This window comes from Sinohyriopsis cumingii, chromosome 11, assembly GCF_028554795.1.
Source record: "Sinohyriopsis cumingii isolate HCF-2022 chromosome 11, ASM2855479v2, whole genome shotgun sequence".
Taxonomy (NCBI): domain Eukaryota; kingdom Metazoa; phylum Mollusca; class Bivalvia; order Unionida; family Unionidae; genus Sinohyriopsis; species Sinohyriopsis cumingii.
In genome coordinates, this window is record NC_142971.1 from 94065308 (window position 1) to 94091138 (window position 25831).

A 25831-nucleotide genomic window follows, 5' to 3' on the forward strand; every position below is an offset into this window, starting at 1 on the left:
CAGTGTGATATCATGCTATCATTTATCTGTCAATAACTCAATCTCTTACTGAAATTTTCCAATTCTGGTTAATTGAAAACTCTTGCTATTTCATGACTGTATAGGTCCAACCATTGTGTTATGTAACATATTTTACAAATTCAAGACAAAATATTTAAGTTAAGAAAGTGTTACACATGTATCCAGTTCATGTATTAGATAGGAGTTGGTGGTGGGTACAGACTCAAGGACTTGATGCTGCAATTACAAAGTTAAATAGATGCATATTAAATGAAAACTAGTTTAAACACAATTATTACATTTGATTGGTACTGTATAAGAAAATTGGTAATTGTGTACACTGCTCCCACATTTTAGTGTGCTTGTATAAATTGCAACACATTCATAACAATGGAAACATGTTGATCTCATTTTATCTTACAGAAAACAAGGAAAGTAGACCAATATTTTTTTTAACATGAATAAAAGCAATCATAATTAATAAATGAAACCTTGACAGATCACTTATATAACAGTAAAGGAAATGGCAGTATGCAAGCATTTGGAATCAGCATCATAAAATTCATAAGTTTTAATAAGAAATCACATTTTTAAATCATTACTATCATTCACAGATGTTATCAAGGATAACAGTGGAATTTAGTAGAATGAGTCATGTTATGTGCATGAAAAGTTATCATACATAGGGTTAATAATGGAGAACAAGATCCAAAGTCTGTTGTATACTTAAAATTCCAATGTTGGCACTTCCAGCTTTACTCTAGGATAAGCAGAAATTTCTCAAAAATTATAACCAGTATTTTCCTGATTTATTTTAAATTCTGGATCTGCTGTATCTACAATTCTTGATTGGTTTGACTTGGAGCTTGTAATCCATTGCCATTTTGTTGTATTCAAACAAGGACTACATCATTTCTTGTATAGTATGAGTGACCATATGGCAGTTAGAACATAAGTTTTGTACCCTTTCTTTCTTTTTCAACACCATTGGGACTAGCATGTGCTGTCAAGACACAATTACTTTAAACTATTGGAGTGTCTGATTGAATCCTGGTGCTTTGGTGCAGTTGAGGTTATTTTCACTTGTCCAAAATTGTTTTGCTGATATGTTGTAAAATGTTGCTATATTCATACATACTTCATGTTTTCAGGCTTCCTCCACTTCAAAGATAACATCATTTTAAACACCTGACTACGAAATAAAATAAAAAAGCACATTAGCCAGAGTTTAATCTCAAGTTGGGTTGTGTTTGTAAGGTCATTTGTGATTAGCTAACAGTAGAAACACAATCACAGACTCAAGCTCAAGTTTTGTGGTCTCCAGGCTTGGGTTTTGTCTTGTCAGATTTGATATATTAGTTGTAAGATAAACATTTAAAGCTTTTAAATTTATTTTTCAGAAAATAAAACAATTCCCTCAGATTTGAGAGATGATGCAATAAGTCTTCAGAAGACCTTAGACTGGGAAGATGAAGGGGCTGATGGTAAGTAGAGACACACACAAGTGACGTATGAAATGAATGGTAAGAATAGAAGTTTTCTTAAAATATCTCAACTTGGTTACATATTCAAGTTTAAAAACTCATTATTTACTAATAACAGCTAAAGTTGGAATAAACCTTAAATTTGGAAACAAGTTAACAGTACTCACTATCAGCTATGACAGTAATGAATAACCTTTAAATTGGACTTTAATAAAATTTAATGAAAGGGAAAATTTTGGAGTTGGTATATTTTGAAATATAAAAGCTTTATGTGAATGGCACAACAACAATACTGGAAAGTAAATTCAGTTTAAATGGCAAAATCAGATGATTGTTTTAGTAACATCTCTTTTATGCCAGCTATACTTTGTAGCAGAGATATTTTGTACAATTTGTTTGCTACTTATAAGATGCACATCTTTTGCATTATTTGTTTTGATACCAAGTGTTACAAGTATTTATTAGTTAAAAACTTTCTGTTCATGTGGAGTAACCCTTACATGACATCTCTTGTCTGTATTTTTCTTCCCTCATTGTGAAAATTTATATGGGTGTATAAATTGATTTTCCAATTCTTTTATGTAAGATAAGAAAACTATATTACTAGGAAATAATTAAAATTTAGGGTTTTCCAGAAAATGAAGTGTATGCATTGTGGGTCAGATGTCACTTTTCAGCACCTATCAAATTTGTATTGAATGTTTGATTTCAAACACTTCAATTAGTGTTGATTACTCTTAATCACTCATGTATGATTAAAAATAAGCACTTTTGGATGACCCAGTCCTCACTCAGATTTATTTAAAATAGCCCTTTGTATACCATTAGCCAACATTTAACTGAATTGTATTACATCTGAGGCATATTCCAGTCTCTGCTCATATTGTTTCTTATGCAAATGAGAATCATTGAGTTTGTGTGAGTTTGGTCAGTGTTATTGTCCTGGACTCAAAAAGAGTTTATATCTTACCATCTGATCAACCTAATTCAATTATGGTGTCCTAAGGAGAGGTACTTCACTCTAATGGCCTCAATACTAAATAACCTTCCTGTGCTACGGTGCCATCAAAACAAATTCAGACATAGGTATTGTATTTACTGTATTTTTACTATATCCACAATTCATTGTTTGCATAAACATTCTTGAAATTTTTTCAATGATATTAGTATTTTTTTTGGGTTTATACAGGCCTGACAACACATGTGGATGATGAGTACAAATGGGCAGGGGTGGAAGACCCAAAGATAATGATAACCACTTCCAGGGATCCCAGTTCAAAGCTTAAACAGTTTGCCAAGGTCAGGGTCAGATTAATGAATAATATACCCCACCCACTCCAACACATACATACACATACTGCAATTACTTAAAGACAAAAATCATCTTTATCTGTCTATTTCAACAGACAAACGGCAATAACTTTTGACCCTTACCTCCCCTTGCCCCACCAGATGTCGCTAGATTTTAGCTTCGCAGCTGTACTGGTAACATCATAGAGTTTATCCTCTGACAATCCAAGCCATTTTTTTGTTCCATCTGAACCATCCAAGAGTCCTTTTGGATCTGTTTTGTGGGTTCATCATTCTACTGCAGGTTGTATACATTATTTTTACAATTTCTATCATATATTTTTCATTTGATCACCTTTAGAGACCTAATCTTTTTAAGACCACATCACATCACACTGTTGTTGACCTCATGCTAAGTCATTATGAGTTAGCATGCTTTAACTATTTTCGCTTGCTCCATTAGTAGTGGAAATGGGTTTAGTGAGTTTTTAACATGCTGCATTATTAATTTATGCTGTCGTTTTCCCTTCTTGTGTCATTTCAGTAGATATTTCAACTAAATGTATGAAATGCATAGTCTAAGTTTGGAATGCAACACCTGACTTTTTTGGGGATTACTCCATTAGTAATGGGGTGTATATGCCAGACTTCCATATGTTCACTCACTGCTTGTCCACAAGGGAGAGCTAGTGACATTTTCAAAGGAGATGGAATTGAGTTTTGAATGCCACCTGGTATGTCTTCTCCAGAGCTGCAAGCAGACCCAGATTGGGACTCGACACACATTGAGTGCAACAAAACTCTTTCAAATCAGCCATTACTCAGGATGAGGACATTTATAGGGTGTTGGCTGTTTCGGAATGTCCTCCACCTCCACTCCGTACTACTACTCAAGACTATAGAGTTAAAGAATCGGTTGATCTTGATGAGGAGGAAAAGACACCATCTTTCTGGCTCCTTCCCCAGTCTGCTAGAATTAAGGCGATCAGTTACCGGCTTTCAGGTAGTATTTGTGACCCCGTAAACTCTAAGGCTTTCTTCTCTGAAAACCATGTTCCAGAGATGTTTTCATCTCGCTGGTATAAAATGTAGATACCGTCAACGCTGATCTCCTGGCTCTTGACAAGAATATAGTGGCTGTTATATGTCTGCTCCACTGTTTTATAAAGTGGACAAAATGTGTTCCATGGCCTCATTGGCATTTGTTAACACTTGTGGAGAAATCTGTCAATAGCCATGCTTGGATGTAACAGCCAGGATTGTTTTTGTCATTAACTGAGCAGCTGACCATAATATGGCCAATGCTTTGACAGCTTCAGCAAACTAAGACCTGATATACCATGTCACATGTCTGCTGCCCAGATCACTCAACCTCATTATACCTTCCCTTTATGGCCAACCCTGTTTGGGTCACCATTGTTTTTGTGGGAAGACTCAAAGAAGTTTGGAGGAAGGCAGCTCAGGAACTGCCTCTACAGCTCACTGCTCAACCCACGCAGGCATTTGGAAACACTTAGCCCTGCCATTGTGAAGGGGCATTGCATGGCTTAGGGAAAGGGATCTTATGCACCAATATTGATCCCAACCCTGTGCCAGGAGAAAACAGTCTAACCAATCTAAGAGGCAATCATACAGAAGCAGTGAGAAACCAAATTTCACTGATTTCATGCCTCCTTCCTGTAAACATGGTCACTCATCAAAAAGCAGGCAGTGCAGATTGTGCACAGGCCACAGTAGCAAAGATTTTATGCAAAGCTGTTTCTTATTCAGAAAATGAATGGCATGTTGAGGCCAGTCATTGACTTGAGTCACCTCAGTAAATTTATTCCCCACCAAAATTCAAGATGAAGACGGTGAGATCAATCTGTCTCTCTGTCCAAAGGGATGAATTTGCAGTCTTGATCTGACTGATACATACTTTCATGTTCCTCAGAATTTCTTGGAAGTGTGTGTGCTTACGATGACACCGTTTGTCAGTTTCAAATCCTACCCATTGACCTCAACATCAGCCATTGGGCTTTACTAAGGTTATGAATCTTGTTGTTACACTGTTCGAGTCGACTTTATCTACAACAACAATAGATTACCAGGACAACATCCAACAGAAACATATGGTAAGTTTTATTCTACACCAAGGCAGAAATGATCTTCTCTCACTTTTTAATCATATAGGTTTTCTAGTGAACTTGAAAAAGCCAGACCTTCGTCCATCTCAGCTTTTTGCCCATCTGGGTATGGAGTTCATCGCTTACCTGAATCTGGTACAACTTCCTCCTTTTTCATACTCAGGATCATCAAATGTGCTGAGTCAGCTTCCAACAAAACTTGATTTCATTGAGGATTAGGAGAACAGGTTATCATTCACATGGGGAAGCCAACCATCATTCCCTAGAAGGATATCCAAGGCAGAGGTCGAATGCTTGCAGTCCCTCCTAATATTACTTACTTTCTCTTAAAGTAATGTGATTGGGGATCATATTTGAAGGAGAAAGCAAAGTTTTAACACATTAATCCCTGGAGGTTTTTGTTGTTTTCGCCTGAAATTCGAGTAGGAAACACATTTTGAAAGCTATTTCTGAATGCATCCGAAAACACCAAAATCCCAGGTGATCTTTCAATCACATACTGCCTATTTGTGTTAGAAACATCGTTTTTCATTGGCTATTTGACTCGCACATGAGCAGAAGGGTAAAAGTTGAAGTTTTTTTTTTTTGTTTTGTGCTAAACGGACCCATTATTTTTGTATCGAGACCACTCTTTATTCCAAATGCCCATCTTGTCCTATTTTTTTGCAAAGGTTCATATGTCTGTTTGCAGTTCATACTGGTTTGCTTTATATCTGAGACCAAAAAGTCTAAAATCCAGACACAAAATCGGATTCTGACCAAGGGCCAGTTTTGGATAGAAATAAATCGATTCCAAACATTTAGGTTTTTCACTCTTTATTTTGTAGTGCAGCTAGAAATTCCAGATTATTTGCTATCATTGTAGAGCTACATCTGTCTACCTTTCTATAATACCACCCACTTTAGTGTATCATGCATGACCATGATGCTACAGAGCTCTGCAGGAGGCTACTACCTCCTGCCACATTAACTCGTAGCTAGGGATTAATGTGTTAAGTAAATTATGTTTCTCCAAGAATACTTAACTCAATCACATTACTTAAAAACCCTCCCAACCACTCTCCATCACGCGAGCATCCTTATTAGTTTGACAAAAGCTAGCGACGCCTGACAGTGACAAGGGGAGGTAGTTACCAAGAGTTATTGCAATTTGCCTATTGGGATAGACAGGAAAAGATGATTTTCATCTTTTAGTAGGGCTTGATTCATGAGGTAGCAGTCTGGTATTCCTAACATAAAGTGATTTTGTAAGTATTCTTGGAGGAGCATACTTTACTGAAAAATTTGCTCTCAATGTAATAAAACTAAAACGTTTTAACTTTGATCCTTTCAGTTTTACTTTTTATTATGGTCATAAGTAAATTGCCTAATTAAATTGTATGGCCATTCCAACAGTTTTTCAATTTTGTACTCCTCTTCTTTTCTTCTTTTTTTTCACTTGCATAAGAATGATGGGAAACATTAGTCACTTTACAGTTGCATTGGCAGCATCTACAATAGGCACTGATCTTTACAGATTGCCTGCTTCACACCACAAAGCTTTCTGTTGGTTCAGACAATACACTCAGTGAACCCTAGTGCCCAGTTGAGTGCCACAGTAGATATTGGATATGGATTCACTGCATGATAGTTTTCAGTTCAAAGGGAGTACTTAGTGATTGTTAATAAATAACTGTACCCAAATCAAGATGTTCTGCTAGCATGGTGCTAAGCCCATTTAGACAGTTTTGTCAGCTTCATCTCAGATTCAACAGGAAGTGTGAGTGTCACTTATTCACCTAGAGATGATGAAGTGTGTCTACACACAAGCTCAATTGTTTTTGCTAAATCTCAAGAATCACCCTACCAAGTATCAGTCAAGCAAGTCTTGGGTTTGTTGTCACTAGAGTTTTTTCTCCTCCTTCTCCATCAGCAGGTTCGTCCAGGGTTTCTTCACCTGTTAACATGCTAATCAACAAAGACCAGTCAGCATTCAACTGTTATCAATGTCAGGTCACATGGCTGATATGGAGAGTATTACAGAGATACAGCAATCATGGGAAGGGTGAATTTCTTGTCAGTAAGCACTTCAGATGGGGTCTTGGAAAGTGCAAGTATAGGTACTACTGTAGCTTTAGGCTATAGGTACATATACTCTCTAGTCTCCCCACAGTTACATCATCTAGAGAGCATACAGTCTGCTCCTAGTAACTGAAGTATTCACAGGATTCGGTCACAATCCCTATATCAAGGGGAGATTACTATATCAAAGTATCACCTATGTGGGTATTTAACTTTTAGGGCCTTAGTTAAAAAGTTTTAGCTTAGAAGGGCTTTTCTTGTGAGCTAGTAGTTCTCATGAGGTATTATGATTTGGTTCGTTTTATCAAAAAAACATTTTACTGGAAATTTATTAAGTTTTTGTAATTCTTTTGACAAAATTCCTTGTTAGCATAAGTAAATAGACACCACTTGTATGAAAAATGATGTGAGTGTTTGTGAGCATATTTATAGCTTTTTTTAATTGGTTTAACTTGAGACCTTTCTTGTCTGCATACATGCTTTACAAACACACAAAATATAGTTGATAGATTTGATTCACATGATCAGATGTCAGGTTATTATAATACTCAAAAATTGCTGAATTTCTTGAACTTAAAGTACAGCAGTTTCACAATTTTAAACAGCAGTTTTCATGTCTACCAAATTTTTTATGAAGAAAAAGTATTGAATTCAAGTATTTAATGAGTGTCATTCGTTATCGGTTACAATGCAATGCATTAATGTATAACATTTCATTGTTAATTTTTTCTTTTTAAGAACTTATTTTATTATCTAATTTCATTAATTAATATAAATTTAATTTTTTTAAGTACCAAATTACATTTTCATTGGTACATAACTTTCTGGATTGAGAAGGGGGTCTTGATATCTTTAGTTTGATTTCTAGCAGCAATAAATCTACAGAAATTGTTAACTTATGAAAAAAGTAACTTTACAGTTTTTTGAGAAATTAAATATATGAAGCTTTTTTCAAAATCCTGACCATTATGTAATAGTTAGGTCTATAAAAAAAGGCATGTTTAATTTATTTTAATAATCAATGCCAGTATCGTGCTTCTTCAGGAAATACGGCTGATATTCCCGAACAGTCAGAGGATAAATCGAGGTAACTATGAAGTCAAGCAGCTAGTTGATGCCTGCAGAGCCAATGATGTAACAGATCTCATTCTACTACATGAGCATAGGGGTGTTCCAGGTACATAGTGTATTCATTTATTTATATAATAGTATGGATATTACAGTGTTTCTCCTTTGAATACATTCCCCAATTACATTAACATTTGGAGATAAGCCTGCTTCTACCAGAATCAAGCACTACTAAAAAAATAAAAATGATAATTCTTCTTTTCTGTCTTTTTTATATAGACAATGGCAGTAGCACATGTCCATTTGCCACCACTAGGTGTTGCCAGTTTTTAGACTTCACTTCCATAGAAAACACAGAATGGAATAAGCCTCCCATTAAATCCATATGCAGTTTGTGCTCCAAGGACACCTGGTCTGTAGTACTGTAAAAAAAAATTGGCAAAAGGCAAGAAGAAACAAAAATCATGCAAGACCAGTATTCATCTGAATACAGAATCATTTGAGCCTTGTGGGGGATGCTACCATGCCCCACTCCACATGAGAAGGATGACTCATTCCACTACTATGACATTGTCAGATTTTTTTGGGGGGGTAGATGCATATATGTTTTAGTCACAAATGGATGTGCCAGCCAATTAGCAATATTGATGCAGGAGATTGTGACACAATTACTGACTTCAGGCCAAATTTTACCTGTTTCCATCTTGCTCTTTCACAGCTAGTTTTGGATACAATGGGGGATTCAGTGGATGGTCATTCTATGGGGGATTCAGTGGATGGTCATTCAATGGGTGGTCTGCATAATGTGCAGCACTAATATATGAGATCATCCATCCTGCAAATAAAATGCATTCTTTACAAGTTTTGAAAAATTGACATTTTGTATATAGATACTCATATTTGTCTTTTTTTTTCTTCTTTCTGTGTGTCCCACTTACCAAACAAGAGTTTGTGCATTTCAAAATTACATCAGACTCTCAATTTTTTAAATACTTTTTGGTATTTTTATTTTCAAACTTTCTTTTAAACTTGATGATGAAAATATTTCTTTTAATGTTTAAAAACAATTTTTTTCTATTCATGTCTTCTTTTATCACTCCTGTCCTAGGATGGGCAATCTGGATGCCAAACTAGAGACCATGAATTCAAAACTTGTGATGAAATCACCATGTTTTTTAAATTATTTTTTTGGTATTTTTATGTTCAGAACATTCTTTTAAACTTGATCCTCCCAATTATTTTTAATTTTAAAAAATTATACTTTTTTATTCCTGTCTTAGGATGTGCAATAAACCTGTTAGTATCATATTTTACCTGAAGTTACATTATATTGGAGGAATATTTCTACATTTATGCCTGCATTCTTTGAAAACATAATGCTTGTGCTAATGTGTTCCACTGTATCTTGCCAGTAGGTATTTTTGCTTTCAGGAGTATTGTTCTTAATGTCTTGCTCATGGTTCTTTATTACTTTTGTACTGCATGCAGTCCTTCAATTTTCTGTCAGCTTTTGAGAATTGTTATTATTCTTACATTTCTTACTGTCAGAAAATCTTGTAGATACTTGAGCCAGTGGTTCTTCTTACTCCTTAAAGCATATGTCATCAGAACTTGAGCCAGAGGTTCTTGTTACTCCTTAAAGCATGTGTCATCAGAACTTGAGCCAATGATCCTTGTTACTCCATAAAGCATATGTCATCAGAACTTGAGCCAATGGTTCTTGTTACTCCTTAAAGCATGTGTCATCAGAACTTGAGCCAATGGTTCTTGTTACTCCATAAAGCATATGTCATCAGAACTTGAACCAATGGTTCTTGTTACTTCTTAAAGCATGTGTCATCAGAACTTGAGCCAATGGTTCTTGTTACTCCTTAAAGCATGTTTCATCAAAACTTGAGCCAATGGTTCTTGTTACTCCTTAAAGCATGCGTCATCAGAACCTGAGCAAATGGTTCTTGTTACTCCTTAAAGCATGTGTCATTAGAACCTGAGCCAATGGTTCTTGTTACTCCTTAAAGCATGTGTCATCAGAACTTAAGCCAATGGTTCTTGTTACTCCTTAAAGCATAAACTTCATTATATTACCATTTGAGAAAAATAAAAATGCTTAGTTGTTTGGAAAAAGCCATATACATAATAAACTAGCTGACAGATTATGAAATGTGATTACACAGAATATAATCTTTGAAGGATTGAATGATAGAGATGGACACATACTTGACTTTTTCAGAATGATAGAGCATTGGACTTGTTATCCACAAGTCTTGTGTCAGATACCTGCCCAGGTCAGACTGGTAAATTTCCGTCAGTGTGTGCAAGGAAAGGCATGATATAGTAAATAATGTGTTGCAAGTGCTTTTAAAAGCAAACTAACTATTGGAATAATGTGGATTAACATTTTTTGCAAAGTACCAATATTCATGGCTTTTTAATGTTTGCATACATTTAAAGATACGCAAGAAATGATTACCCTGTACAGACATATTACTCACACGCACACACACACATATCTGAGGCATTTCCTCAGAGCTAAGTACCAATCAGAATACCATATTTTGTAATACTTCCAAAAAGTTTAGCATCTGTTTATTTTTTATTTTTACAATATTGCAGTTTTGCATCTTGAGCACCGGAATATTTTTTGTCATTAAATTTTAAGCATGCTTTTTTATCAACAAAAAAAGAAAATAACTATAACTTTTCTTTATTGGATGTCTGCCCATGTCTTTGTTGTTGCTACAGTGGACAGAGGTGCTAAGGAGAAAAAAGAACTAAGATGGCTGTGAATATCCATTTTAAATTGTGTATCTAGCAATGAAAACATTCAAGATTGCAAAGCTGCAGTGTAAAGTTGTTGATGGATGGTCATTTGTCTTTTGCTATCTTATTTTCTCATGCTCAGATAAAGAGACTTTTGACTTTAACTTTGAATATGTTTATATTTACAAATATCTTATGTTGATTTCAGATGGACTGGTTGTGAGTCATCTTCCATATGGCCCAACGGCATACTTCAACTTGTCAAATGTAGTGATGCGACATGACATACCAGATGTAGGAACCATGTCAGAAGCCTTTCCACACCTCATTTTCCACAACTTCTCCTCAAAACTGGGAAACAGGGTAATTTTTGGGCACATATGTCTAATTGTAGACTATTCTGGCAGACAGATAATAAAATTGTAATTAAAAATGCTTAGAACTAATGCTTTTTTGAGTAATTTAATTGTACTAAATTTGTACCCGTTACCATTTTACAGCCAGTAGGAGTACAGTAGGCAAATATAATTTCACTGCAGTTTAAAGGCCCTGCTCACTTTTAACTTACAAATTAAATTTCCACAATTTTTAAAAATTATTACTTACTTTTAATGTATGCAAAGTTGTTAGTGTCCTTCGTTGAGACAGAAGTAGTGATTTCTTTAAAATTTACATGAGGAATCAACAATTCCAAAACTGAATAAATGGAAACAGTATTTTCATTTCACTGATGCATGTTTTTATCATCGGTATTATTGGATGAAAGTGAAGAATATTGAGGTGAAGACTTATTTTTTATGACATATTAAACTTCTTTGACTTCTGTTTTGGTAAAATTTCATTATTCCAGAGACATTATGCTCAGCAGTGTGTTTTTACTTGCATATTTGATATGATCTTTCAGTATTGACTTTTGTTTCAACCTTTTTCCTTCAAGGTAAATTTCATAGTTAAGTGGGTGGGTAAATTGGTTATTGATTGGTTTGGTGGGTAATAGAGCTGAAACAAATACAAAATTTGCCTATTCCATAGTCATTGAAAGTGGGATTCAGATTGGGATTCAGTTAGTAAAGCTATTAAATCCATCCCCACTACGAAAACAAAGTCATATGGACAGCGTTCTTTTGCATACCAGGGCTCAGCAACATGGAATGAATTGCCCACTGAACTTAGACACAAAGACACAGTTATCACATTCAAAAGGGCTCTCAAAACTCACTTATTTCAACTGCAAGAACAAACTTAATGACCTAATAATGTTTCCTACCTGAAATATTCTCAGCTTGTTTTTTTTATTTTTTAATGTTTTTCTAATTTCATGTTGTTTGTTTTTGTAATAGTATTATTATGTTTCTTATCTTATAGGTGTTGTCTAATGTTGTAAAGCGCTTAAAGCTTCTAAAGATTAGGCGCTATATACAAAGTCCTCATTATTATTATTATTATTATTATTATTATAAACGGACCTTGTTTAATATTTAATGATGAGTGCCAGGGACATTTTGACTGATGTATATGTGGATTTAGGTCCTGCTTTTTAAAGAGACAGGATATAAGCATAATTCATTCAATATTATGGCTGTAATGTGAAGGATTAAATCAATAACTGTCAATGTACTTTTGTTTCTTTTCAGATCAAAAGTATTCTGAAATACCTGTTTCCAGTACCTAAGGAAGATACCAAGAGAGTTGTCACATTTGCTAATGATAATGACTTTATATCATTCAGGTAAAAACTTTTTTAAACCTACTTAGTAAATTCTCTTGTACCCAGATATCTGCTTATTTACATATGCTTACTTTTCCTTTAGATCATTTTGCATGATAGAACTGATGCAAAAATTATTTGTATCATTTTGAATAATCACAGAGAGTTATGGTTGTAGCAACTGTTTTTCTTTACACAAGTTAAAATTTATGTCACATTTATGATTTATGATAACACTCCCATGGCCTAAGTAGTTAGAGCATCTGCCTTTGATGTAAGAGGTCATGCGTTCGATTCCTGGCTGAGTCATACTAATGACTTATAAAAATGGCAATAACAGCTTCCTCACTAGGCATTCAGCATTACAAGGTTAGTGTTAGGACTGGTTGGCCTGGTGTCAGGATAATGTGACTGCGTGAAACATGATGATACATGTCTGCAGCATGATGCCCCAGTGCTAATCATCACTATAAACTGCCACACTGTAGACATTGTAGCGATATGACTGAAAAATTATTAAAGCTATATTAAAAATCAAATCACACAGACTCACATGTCACATTTGTGTCTCTTTTTTAATGTTTCTTAGAATATTGGTTGAGTTCAATCATAATTGCTTTTGCAGTCATTTTGTTGCTAGGTAAAGTTAAACTTTTGGTTTTGAATTTGATTTTAAAATTTTGACCACTTTTGACCCTTGTTTGGGGTATTACAGCACTGATTGTTCCTCGTAGATTTCCTTCATTTTGTGACCCCTAGATGGCAGTTGACCCCAAATCCCATCCCTACCTCAGGGATTTAGATACTGGGTCACAAACTGGAAACAGTCAAGATCCCCACCCAGTAGCCATATATATATTTACTGGGTGTGAAGAGTAATATTGATACATGCAACTGACATAGCGCCCAGGAAGATTGATTAATTGACACATTGCATCCTGAAGGGACTAAGCCCCCAAGTTTTAGCCTGGAAACTATTGAGACTGCACTATATAACTATACATATACTTACTGGGCATTAAAAGACAAATGCAAGCAACTGGCTGACATATGACCATGGAGCAGCCCTTGCTCTCAGGGACCAGCCCAAGAGGCTCAAAACTTTAGGATGGAGGGCAGAGCAGGGAAGCTTGGGGATATGTGTTTTATTTAAATGAAATTCTAATTATGTTTTAAATTCACTTATATTTGAGGTACTGGTATTCACAGATGTTACAAATAGTGGTTAGATCGTTCACCTCGAATGTGGGAGGTCACGGGTTCGAACCCCGGCCGAGTCATACCAAATACTTACAGAAATGGTACTAACGGCTGCCTCGCTTGGTGCTCAGCATTAAGAGGTTAGTGTTAGGACTAGTCGACCTGGTGTCAGGATAATGTGACTGGGTGGTACATCATGCTACATGTCTGCGGCATGATGCCCCATTGCCAGACATCACTATAAACTGCCACACTGCAGACATCGTAGCGATATGACTAAAAAATTGTTAAAGCTACATTAAAAATCTTAATCACACACACACACACACACACAAATGCTTGCTTCTATTTCGTCTATGTAAATGCCCATCTAGTACAAACAAAATTCTTTAAGCATACACACATTATCTGGTTGTATTTTTGTCACCTTTCACCTAGTTTTCACCAAGGCATTATGCCTTATTTTCAGCAGCCATTAAAATATGTTCTGTGAATCCAGATAATGGATCTTTCACAGCAGTTACCTATTTACCGTATATGTTGAGACACTGTATTTGTTCTGACAATTTTAAAGTAATTTGTGTACTGTTTGTTCTGGGACACATCAGTTGTTTGTTTTTTTTTGTCAAGTTGTACATTGTGGGACACTTCTTCAATTATTTGAAAATTACATGTTGGAAAATACGCTCCAAACAAAAACTTTATTTAAAAAAATGTAAAACTATGAACTTGAGATAAAACTCATTAATCCACTGCAGCATTTTTTCATCAACCCAACCGTTCTCCAATCCATTCTTTTGGTGCATGATTTTTTTATATAGCTTTCTCATGTTGTGAAAAATTAGCAGAAACTACAAGGACTAAAGTCAGATTTTTAAAAAATTTTCACCAGTTGTGCTGATTCTCATGCTTTTGACCCCCATCTTATTGACAGCCTCTCCAGGAATGAGATCATAGTACACTGGATTTCAACCACATTAATGTTCATATTTTTTGGCAAAATCATCTTCTTTTCTGGCCTTAACGAATTCATCAAATCATTTTATTTTCTGAAAATCTTTTGGGCGATGCTGGTTCATTGATGTCTGCACAAATCATTATATTGTGTCACTTTATAAATTGTTCCATTGTTTCAATTTATTTTCAAAATTCCTGTGAATAACGAAAAAAAAGAAAGGAACCAAAGTTAGCTTTCCTATGTTGGCCGACTTTGTATGTTCCCCCAAAATAAACAACAACAAAAATCAGCACACTTGAAAGATTCCAAAGTTAGCTTCCAAAATCTGCTTGCTTTGTAATACAAATGACCTTTGTCTTTGATATCCTGTTGGTATGTTCAGACAACAAGTTTGTTGCTCGCTGCCAGTTGTATTTATTCATCACCTGGGCTTCTATTTGTTTGGCATCTTTAGTCATCATTAATGCAAACGGACATCAATGTCTGAAGGTAAATAGTATACACAGATGTGATTAGCTTTAATAATATTATTTGTAACTCATGCTAGCGAAAAGATTGTCATTTGCACTAAAGTTAATGTATATTCAAAGAACATATTTATTTGCGAGATGCTGTCATATAGTTGACCTGAATGTAATACAGTCTTGGCTATTTTGCACATAACACTGTGACATGTGTGAATGGCAGATCCCTTCAAGCAGTCAGTTAATTATTTCCATCTCATTTGCAATTTTGTTGGAGCCACTGTTCAGTCCCATAACATATTCAGACCTTTGAGTACAACCAAGCACAATTTGTTTCTCCATGTTCACGTCAATAAACAATGTGTCATGTGTTTTCTGACATAAACATATGCTGTCCTCAGTTTTGATAACATCTCAGCTGCTGACCATACCGTCCAGCCATTCGGATCTCCATACCGTCTAGCCGCACTTAAGATTTGATGCCATATTGGCTACCAACTGTACCATCCAATCAACTGGTTCTTGATTCATACTATTCATTGACATATGGCTTCCATTACATATTATCCTGTGTTTTATCAAGTAGAGCTATAAATCATTCACATTGCCAGGGATCAGATTTATAGATCCATCCATCTGCCAAACATTACAGTTACAGCACAGCCATGTGCACTGCCATCCATACACCTGACACATACTGGTTAATTTGATTTTGACAAACCATCCATATCAACTTGAGAACTCTGTCCTTTAGATGTGGCAAATCATTGTTATAGACGAAGGCCTTTGGGAATGTACTATCTGGATATTGATCTTGATTTTCTCCAGGGCAGCCTGCACACTGAGTGTCGGGATGATGATAGTTCCTACTCAGATCCCTCAACTGATTATAGCTATAAGGCAGCAGTAGAGGATTTTGTGAGGTGTTGTCGAAGTCAGAATGTCTACCACAGACACACATCCCCTTCCAGACCAGCATACAAGGCAAGGCCTAATTTGGTTATAACAATGTAGAGTTTAGTCCTTCCTTCCGTATTTTCCTACAGTCAAGTGAAAAAAATGCTGGATCTATCTGCCAAGATCAGCGACCCATGCAATTCCAAAGCCTTCTTTACTCTGAGAGTCAGCTTCCAGCATTCTTTGCAATCTCACTGGTAAAAGACCCATTTTGACAACATTTTCCCAGATCTCCAGGCATTAGACACTACAATGCAATCATTCTAGCTTCGTCTGCTTCTATGGTGGATAAATACTTTCTGCACACCACTTTGAAGCTTGTTTGCAATATAGTGGTCACATCTTCATTATTGGACTAGGTGTCTATGGCAGTTTTTTTCTGACATGCATTCAAGGTCAGCAATGTACATCCGCCTTGACCCCTATGAGCCTCACTTTGGAATGTCTTTGCTGTGCGGTGGCAAGATAGAGGCATTTTGGATTGCTGACAGTCCAAGAACTGACCTTCAATTGTTCTGCACAGCAACCATTGTTTTAAACATCATCTCTGATCAATCACTGCTCATCCCTAAAGCCAGCTGTGATCCCAATCATATGCATGAAGACAGTCTGCTACTCAGTATATGAGACAGTTGTATCATGGGGATAGGAAACCAAGTTTCTCAATCTAGTGATAGATTTATCCAGAAAGATCTTGGTGGGACCAGAACGTCTCAAATACCCTCAAACCCTGATGTTCCATCCAATCCTGGACCATCTTCTCCTTCACACTTAGTCCTTGTCCAGAGAGCCTTCCAGCAGAAACAATTCAACCCTTCAGCCTTTGAATGAATTGCATGAGCAAGAAGGCCCTCCACTTGAAAGATTTGTGAAGAGAAGTGGCACCTTTTCTAGGACTGGCACAAAGTCAGAACATCATCACTTTTGGGTGCCTCATCCCCGTAAGCTGCTGATCTTTTCTTTGCCTGTTCAAGGAGAAAGGGTTGGCTCCAGGTACTATTAAGGTTATGTTCCATTATTATGGTAGGGAGGATCTTGATCATAACAAAGACATATCTGACTGTTGTCCAACTTTAGCTTCATAATTGTTCATCATCCTGACTTTAGTTTTTACAAGATAACTTCACCAACACATTTTTCAGTTTTAACTTAACATCGTTGTCCTAAATGGTATCTTTCCAGGGTTCTGACATGGCTAAGTTGTCAAGTTGACAGGACCTTCCTTTCATACAAAGCCTTGTTCAGGATAGTGCTTGCTTCGGCTTGCAGAGTCAGTGAACTACATTCCGTCTCAGTTGAATGGGACTACCTTCAGTTTCAGTCAGATAGCTTGGTCGTCATTAGGGCACAACCCAGTTTCATCACTAGAAATTGTTTGCTGTTGATGGGCATTCAAAACATCATATGGCTTCTCTCCAGAATTGACACATCCCAGGAGGCTGTTAAAAAGGCCTTGGTATGTTTTGCTCAGACTTCATCTGAAGCAGTCTGAGCCCCTATGTGAAGTTCAAAGACACCTCTTTCTCACAGTTGAATCTGGGAAAGAGGACATAACCCTTCAAGCCCTCTTACTGTGGTTTAAGTGGGTAATATGCACTGCATACTCTTGACATATCACTATAACAGAGTTGCCTCATGATGATCTCAGCTCGCAAGATAAGAGTAATTTATGAGAGCCTTGCCTTGTCCTTTATATCTCCATCATGGCCATAGGTTGGTGTGCAGTCAACCTTCTAGAGTTTTGTTTACTACAATTGGCTGCACAGTGATAAACACTCTATCTGGAAGTCCCAGTCACGTAAGTGGCTACCAGACCCAATTGATACAATCACAACCTCAGGATGAGCACTGAGAGTAGTCTTCAGTGAATTTGCCATAAAAATTGTATGTGGTACAAAGATCTCATTATTTCTGCTTTCCACATGTAAGCCACATCACCTCCATTGATGGCAATTAGGAGAATCGGTTAACCTTCAATCCAGTATTCTCCCCTCAGAGTTTACCTGAGATGAACATTAGATGCTCAACATCCCGCCACCTATTACCTAATTTCCAGTCATTAATGTGATTAGGAACATATTCGAAGGACATAACAAATATTTTAGCAAATTATGTTTCACCTAGAATGCTTAATTGATCAGACACATTGTTTTAATAACCTCTCATTATCCCTGCAATGCATGCATCTGATTACATGATGTTCTACTCAACATAAACTGGTGCCATATGTAGACAGCAGGGGAAGGTAATGGGCAAGAGTTATTGTCCTTTGTTTACATGTCATAGACAGATTTGATCTTTGGGAGGGCTAGATTTGGGAGTTAGTTGTGCTTATATTCCTAATATTCATTTGATCTGGTAAGTGTTTTAATAGAAACAGAATTCACAATACCATATATACTCCCAAGTACAACTGCTGTCACATAATGCAGTGTCATATCTGGGTCAGCAGATTTTACAGATAAATGAGTAGAACAAACAATGTAGATTTTTATCTGCCAGTGCATTATGCAATTGCTGATCAGAGTCCATGTTGTTTGCTGTTGAACTTGACTTACAAGCATTTTAGTACGGTATAAGTTTCACCTAAAACCCACCCAAACTGTGTACTTTTTAAAAACATTCACTGCCATGGAATGTCCTTTGTGTTACACATTCATTTCAAGTACAACTTGCAGCAATATTATTGAACAGGTTTTTAATTAACCCTTGGTGAGTATATTTCATTGGAAATTGTAATTTCTCTTCAGACACCACACATTCAAGAAAACAGAAAATGGAAGAGACATAGAAATGAAGGAGGTTGGACCAAGATTTGAAATGAAATGTATGTACAAGCTTTTAATGTTTAAAGTCATTCTTTAATCAGTTGTCTCAAAACGATTTCTACTTTGACTAATACACAAGCAGAACATGTCAGCTCAAAAACATCTTAATTAATGGTGCTCAAGTCCCCAAAAGATCAGGTAATGTCATATAATAGCCAATGTTTAGTCTAGGACACTTGTAGAGATAGAATCAAGTAATGTCATAGAATAGCCAGTGTTTAGTCTAGGACACTCGTAGAGGTAATGCCATAGAATAGCCCGTGTTTAGTCTAGGACACTTGTAGAGATAGAATCAGGTAATGTCATAGAATAGCCATTGTTTAGTCTAGGACACTTGTAGAGATAGAAAGGTTATTTTCCCTTTGACTAAAATGTTGATATAATGAAAATTTGGCAGAGCATATAATGTTCTTTTTCACAACACGATCACTTATCCCTGAGTTCATTAAGTGGGGGGGTACACTCGCTGTAAGGCAATGCATATCATGTTCTGATATCCATCTGTTCATCCGATCCATTTTGGTCTTCATACTAACTTTAGTTCAAGAACCCATATGTCAGCCAAACTTTGTAGATAGCTTTCATTTGGGATAGGAAAGAAATCTGCCAATTTTGTGGTCTGAGGTCCACAGTCAAGATCAATTTGGCTTTGAGAAGAAAAATGTGGTTTCAGCACAAAAACTTTAGTCTTAAACTATGCACATTGACCATACTTTTTGTGATGGCTTGTATTTTTTGATGAGGAAGAAAGTTAGATTTGGGGAATAAAAGGTTCACTGTTAAAGCTAATTTGACTACTTTGACTCGGTACCTTGACCAGATTTTGCAGATGGTTTGTATCTTACATAAGATAGAAAAATATGGGTTTCGGGATGAAGAAAAGGTCAGATGTCAAGGGTATAGTGACTTAAATAGTGGTTTCTACAAAATAACTTTCATTTTAGACTATATTCTTTCTTTAAACTGCTTTGTCGGTGGATTCAGCAAGCAAACTTACCACCACTGACAGCTAATTTCATTGTGGACTGGGTTTAAAAATGAGTAGCTAGCCTACTTGGCCAGTGGGATTTTTTAGGTATATCGAGTAAATTTCAAATACAAATTGGATATTTTATGATAATAAATGAAATAGTGGAAACCAAGTATTAAAAAAAATAATTGTGAATTGTTTCTGGTGACCAGTTGTGAATCTGGGTGAGATGAGAAAATAAATAACTTGCAGGTAGTCTGCATCATACAGACACTTGTATAGTATTTGCATGCCCTCATTATTTTTTTGTACCCCCTACCAATTTTAAAAATGAAATACATCAAGGATATTATTTTTAAAAGCATAAATCTATGTCATTTCATTCATCAATTTATAATTTCTAACCTGATAATCACCATGGAGTCCCTAAAACTGTCAGTGTATTGGCATTTCAAACCAAACAGAAGCTCTCGTTGTAAACAAGCAGACTGCCTACTGTCCTTTTTTATTTTATTCAGTTGAATATTTTAAACAGTTCATTTCATTAAAAAAAAAGAATGTCATATACATCCAGTATTTACAATGTCTAGTTTTAATATTCTAAAAAAAATGAACAAATAAAAATGAGGAACACATGTATACATGTTCAAGGAGATGCAGATCCCAAAATGACTGAATTATTGACATTATTGCAGGCAGTAAACATCACATCTATTGCTTGAAAACATAGACTTATATATGTAGATGTGGTGACCATGTTACTAAAGAAACTACTGTTTGATTCATATGACCTCCACCCTGAAGTTTTAGCATCTTAGGTAGTTTCTTAGGTTGGCCCAAGAGCAAATGTCAGTTGGGTATGCACATTTTTCCTTTTATGTGCAGCAAGTACACAAATGGTTTTAAGGTGAACATCTCAATAGTTTTCAGTCTATGTCTCTTGACTGAGGTGCTTGAGGATAAAGATAGATATATATCCTGAAATTTGAATGGTTCTTGCCAGACATTTTTTCCTCACAAAAATACATGCCTCAAATATGGTTGTGAAATTTAATATAACACATTTAAACAAGATGAATGAGAAGAAAATATTGATATGCCTAATTAATGTGCCATTTCTGTTATGAATTTGCTGCTGCTTTCATGTTAGTATTTTCCTTTGATGATCAGTATTATCCTTTGATGATTAAGTGATTTCCTCTCATACTAATCAGGTATAAAACAAATTTTTCTTTGATAAAATTATGCTTTAGAATTTCATCCAAGAAAATAAGTTTATTTCTCTCTACTGTTTTCAGAAATTAATGATGACAAGTTGACTTGGTATCTTGAAATATGGTATACCTAATTAACATGTATTTCTTGTAGACTCAGATGTTTTTCTCATTTTGTATTTTGCAGCATACCAGATTATACTTGGAACTATAGAGACAGCAGACAGTGCTGATGTGGAATGGGTGTACAGGCCATACATGAATACAACCAAGAAGAGACGATTCCTCACAGATGACTGAGTAGTTCAGATGAAAGAAGGAGGGCTTTCATTCAGAATAAATTGTGTTTTTCTAAAACAGAATTTGTTTATTTCTCATCCCAAATTCCATTTTGGAGGAAATAATTTTATTGGAAAGTCTTATGATAGTCAATTCTTTCAAAAATCTACTGTGAATTGGCCTATAAAGACTGTTTTGCGTGGATCTTTTTTTTTGCAGTAACTATAGGGCAAAAGATATGTAAATAATTTTCAAGTATCCACAGTAAGAAAAGGTAATGATAATTCAGTGGTTTGACTGTTGGACTTGTGAGCAGAAAGGAAGGGGGCTGGTTCAAATCCTGCCATGATATCAGCCCAGTTTTGTTGTCTTTTGAAGAAACTGCCTTTTAGATTAAGAAACAAAGATGAAGATATTGAACAAAATCTTGAGACAAGATCAGCTAACAGGAGTGAAGTGATATGCAAGTACATGCTTGAATTTAACTTGCATATAAACATTCTGAAGATATTAATTGGGTCCTCATATCAAGACATGGGAATCCAATCATAATCACCTTTTCCATTCTTCCATCTCTCTGTCCATTCATGCTTCTTGCAGCCAGCTTATCTCTCTATCCATTTCACGTCTTAGATGTCATGTGGTAGTTGAGTATCCCATGTTGACGTGCCTTTGAAAGGTTTCCTCTTTTCAGGTTTATTGCCCCTTTTCTATCAGTATTGCATCTGTCCATCCTTGTAATCAGAATAATTCAGGAGCTATTCAACACATTTTGGTGCAATTTTGTGTGTACATTGTCTCATAGGCCATGATGTGGTAGATTTATGGCCTTTGAAAAATAATCTAATAGCTTTACATGGAATGTGTTTGTGACCAGCATAGCTCAGCACCAATTATACTTAATTGGATGTATTTTGGTGAATTGCCTATAATAATTAGATGTGCCTTTTAAAGGTTTTATCTTTTTATGACCCTTTTTGCAAGTTATTGACCTTTTTGTATCAATATTACATCTCCACTACAACAGATCCTTGATACCAGCTTATGTGATGGTGGAAGCAGATTGTCTTTTAGATATGCCTTTTATTCATTTTGTCTTGTAAACTCCATTGTTTCTTTTTAGAGATATGGCTCAGGACAATTTAATTTCATACCTTCACTTGGTTTGTTTCTTGGAACAAGTATTGTTCTGTGACTATTACACATAATTTTTTACATTTTTGGTGGGTAAATTTGCTAGCACATGTAGGTGTGCCTTTTAATGGTTTTATCTTCTCAGGTCTAATGTAATAAGCAAAATCCATTCAACATGTTCTGATTCGGTGTGAACATTGTCTCAAGACCAAGATGTGCTTTGGTGGGGTTGTCTCATCAATGTATCTTTAGTATAGTTATAGCTCTTGACAGTTAGCTAGGATCTTGTTGTAAGTGACTCAGCTCCAAAACAATTCAGTGTGTCTTGATTGTGTCTGGTGAGTATGTTGGCTGAAAACCTAGAATATGGCCGATTGTGTTGTTGTTATCTACTCCATTTTTGATCAAGTAATGACCCCATAATTGTTCATCATCCTGACTAGTTTTTACGAGATAACGTCATCAAAACTTTTTTCAGTTTTAAGCATATTTGGCATTTGTTGTCAGAGACCTTAAGTTTGATTACCAGATTTACAAGACATCATTTATCTGAGTTATGTCCCCTGATGCCCCATCTTCCTGACTTTGGTTATTGCAGTATAATCTACTAAGCTTTGTTGGACTTCCATCGAATTTGGCATGAAGCTTTATATGCATGAGACCTTGAATGAATTTTAATTTCAACTGTTCAATTTATTTAGAAGAGTTATAGCCCCTAATTGCCAGTCCTACTAACTTTACTAAGTTATTATATTTGTATTGATGAAACCTTGAAAGAGTTGGATTTCCTGCTTTCCACATTATCATTTACAAGACTTCTAGCCCCAAATGCCTGTCTTTTTCAATCTCTTGCAATATCACTTCTTTTATTCCAGCTCTGTCAGGCAAACTGTAACGAGTACCCAGTGGTGCTAATTCTGTTTCTGAATTACATGGCTTTCTCAAGTAACCATAACATCTCAAGATAATATGTGATTTATATCTTTCATTTCCGAGGTTTTATCATTTGTTCAAGAAATGGCAATGGTGTGTGGTTTTCATACATGGTCAAAGTCCTACATTTTCTTGTGATTCACTAGTTTTCTCCACCACAAAGAACACACAGCAACAACATCAGAACTATCAAGGGTGCTAGATATATGTTACCATTATGAATTCAAAATATTTGGAAATTATTAAAACTTTTCTCACCACGTCAATATGATTGCTAATGAAAATGATCATTTTTCTTGAGTATCTTGCCCAAAAAAATGTAATATCAATTCAGTGCTTGTTGAAAGTGTACCAGGTAAAATAGGTTACATTATATCTTTGCTTCAAAATGGAGAATGTTTTGCTGTACATGTACAAAATATACTGCTATTGGTGATAAATGTGCACAATACCCAAATAACACCATTGACCAGCCTAAAAAGATACAGCTACTTTAATTTCTGTAAACTCTGCGAAAGTTTACAAACTGTGGCAGATATTGCATTTTTTAATCTGTTTGAATATAATCTAGTATTAACAAAATCAACCAATTCCATTAAGTCTCAATCATTGTGGATGAAACATATCTCTTACCATGACCATGACACAGATTATAATAATGTATACAACTGCTGAGCAAGTTCAGATATCAAGATTGTTTCCATGTAAAGATTGTCTGTGACAACAGAATATATTACCCCATTTCATCATGTAAAGATTATGACAACAAATGTATTGCCCCCTTTGGTCATTTAAAGACTGTGACAACAAAATATATTACCCCATTTCATCATGTAAAGATTATGACAACAAATGTATTGCCCCCTTTGGTCATTTAAAGACTGTGACAACAGAATATATTACCCCATTTCATCATGTAAAGATTATGACAACAAATGTTATGCCCCCTTGGGTCATTTAAAGACTGTGACAACAGAATATATTACCCCATTTCATCATGTAAAGATTATGACAACAAATGTATTGCCCCCTTTGGTCATTTAAAGACTGTGACAACAGAATATATTACCCCATTTCATCATGTAAAGATTATGACAACAAATGTATTGCCCCCTTTGGTCATTTAAAGACTGTGACAACAGAATATATTACCCCATTTCATCATGTAAAGATTATGACAACAAATGTATTGCCCCCTTTGGTCATTTAAAGACTGTGACAACAGAATATATTACCCCATTTCATCATGTAAAGATTATGACAACAAATGTATTGCCCCCTTTGGTCATTTAAAGACTGTGACAACAGAATATATTACCCCATTTCATCATGTAAAGATTATGACAACAGAATTTATTGCCTCATTTGGTCTTTTAAAGACTGTGACAACAGAATATATTACCCCATTTCATCATGTAAAGATTATGACAACAAATGTATTGCCCCCTTTGGTCATTTAAAGACTGTGACAACAGAATATATTACCCCATTTCATCATGTAAAGATTATGACAACAAATGTATTGCCCCCTTTGGTCATTTAAAGACTGTGACAACAGAATATATTACCCCATTTCATCATGTAAAGATTATGACAACAAATGTATTGCCCCCTTTGGTCATTTAAAGACTGTGACAACAGAATATATTACCCCATTTCATCATGTAAAGATTATGACAACAAATCTATTGCCCCCTTTGGTCTTTTAAAGACTGTGACAACAGAATATATTACCCCATTTCATCATGTAAAGATTATGACAACAGAATTTATTGCCTCATTTGGTCTTTTAAATACTGTGACAACAGAATATATTACCCCATTTCATCATGTAAAGATTATGACAACAAATGTATTGCCCCCTTTGGTCATTTAAAGACTGTGACAACAGAATATATTACCCCATTTCATCATGTAAAGATTATGACAACAAATGTATTGCCCCCTTTGGTCATTTAAAGACTGTGACAACAGAATATATTACCCCATTTCATCATGTAAAGATTATGACAACAAATGTATTGCCCCCTTTGGTCTTTTAAAGACTGTGACAACAGAATATATTACCCCATTTCATCATGTAAAGATTATGACAACAAATGTATTGCCCCCTTTGGTCTTTTAAAGACTGTGACAACAGAATATATTACCCCATTTCATCATGTAAAGATTATGACAACAAATGTATTGCCCCCTTTGGTCATTTAAAGACTGTGACAACAGAATATATTACCCCATTTCATCATGTAAAGATTATGACAACAAATGTATTGCCCCCTTTGGTCTTTTAAAGACTGTGACAACAGAATATATTACCCCATTTCATCATGTAAAGATTATGACAACAAATGTATTGCCCCCTTTGGTCATTTAAAGACTGTGACAACAGAATATATT

General features: G+C 35.5%; 1 protein-coding gene across 1 annotated transcript in view; it reads left to right on the forward strand.

Annotated features, from left to right (window-relative positions):
• The window catches only part of LOC149789025 (U3 small nucleolar ribonucleoprotein IMP4-like), a 36921-nt gene extending 15471 nt beyond the window's left edge, over positions 1-21450 (forward strand). The window contains exons 3-9 of the mRNA XM_089975187.1: positions 1401-1484; positions 2674-2783; positions 8006-8138; positions 10998-11152; positions 12424-12518; positions 18827-18903; positions 21276-21450. Of these exons, the coding sequence (XP_089831313.1) occupies positions 1401-1484; positions 2674-2783; positions 8006-8138; positions 10998-11152; positions 12424-12518; positions 18827-18903; positions 21276-21388 (767 nt within the window). The 3' untranslated portion in view covers positions 21389-21450. The remainder of the gene's footprint in view (positions 1-1400; positions 1485-2673; positions 2784-8005; positions 8139-10997; positions 11153-12423; positions 12519-18826; positions 18904-21275) is intronic.
• Positions 21451-25831: the final 4381 nt, after the last annotated feature.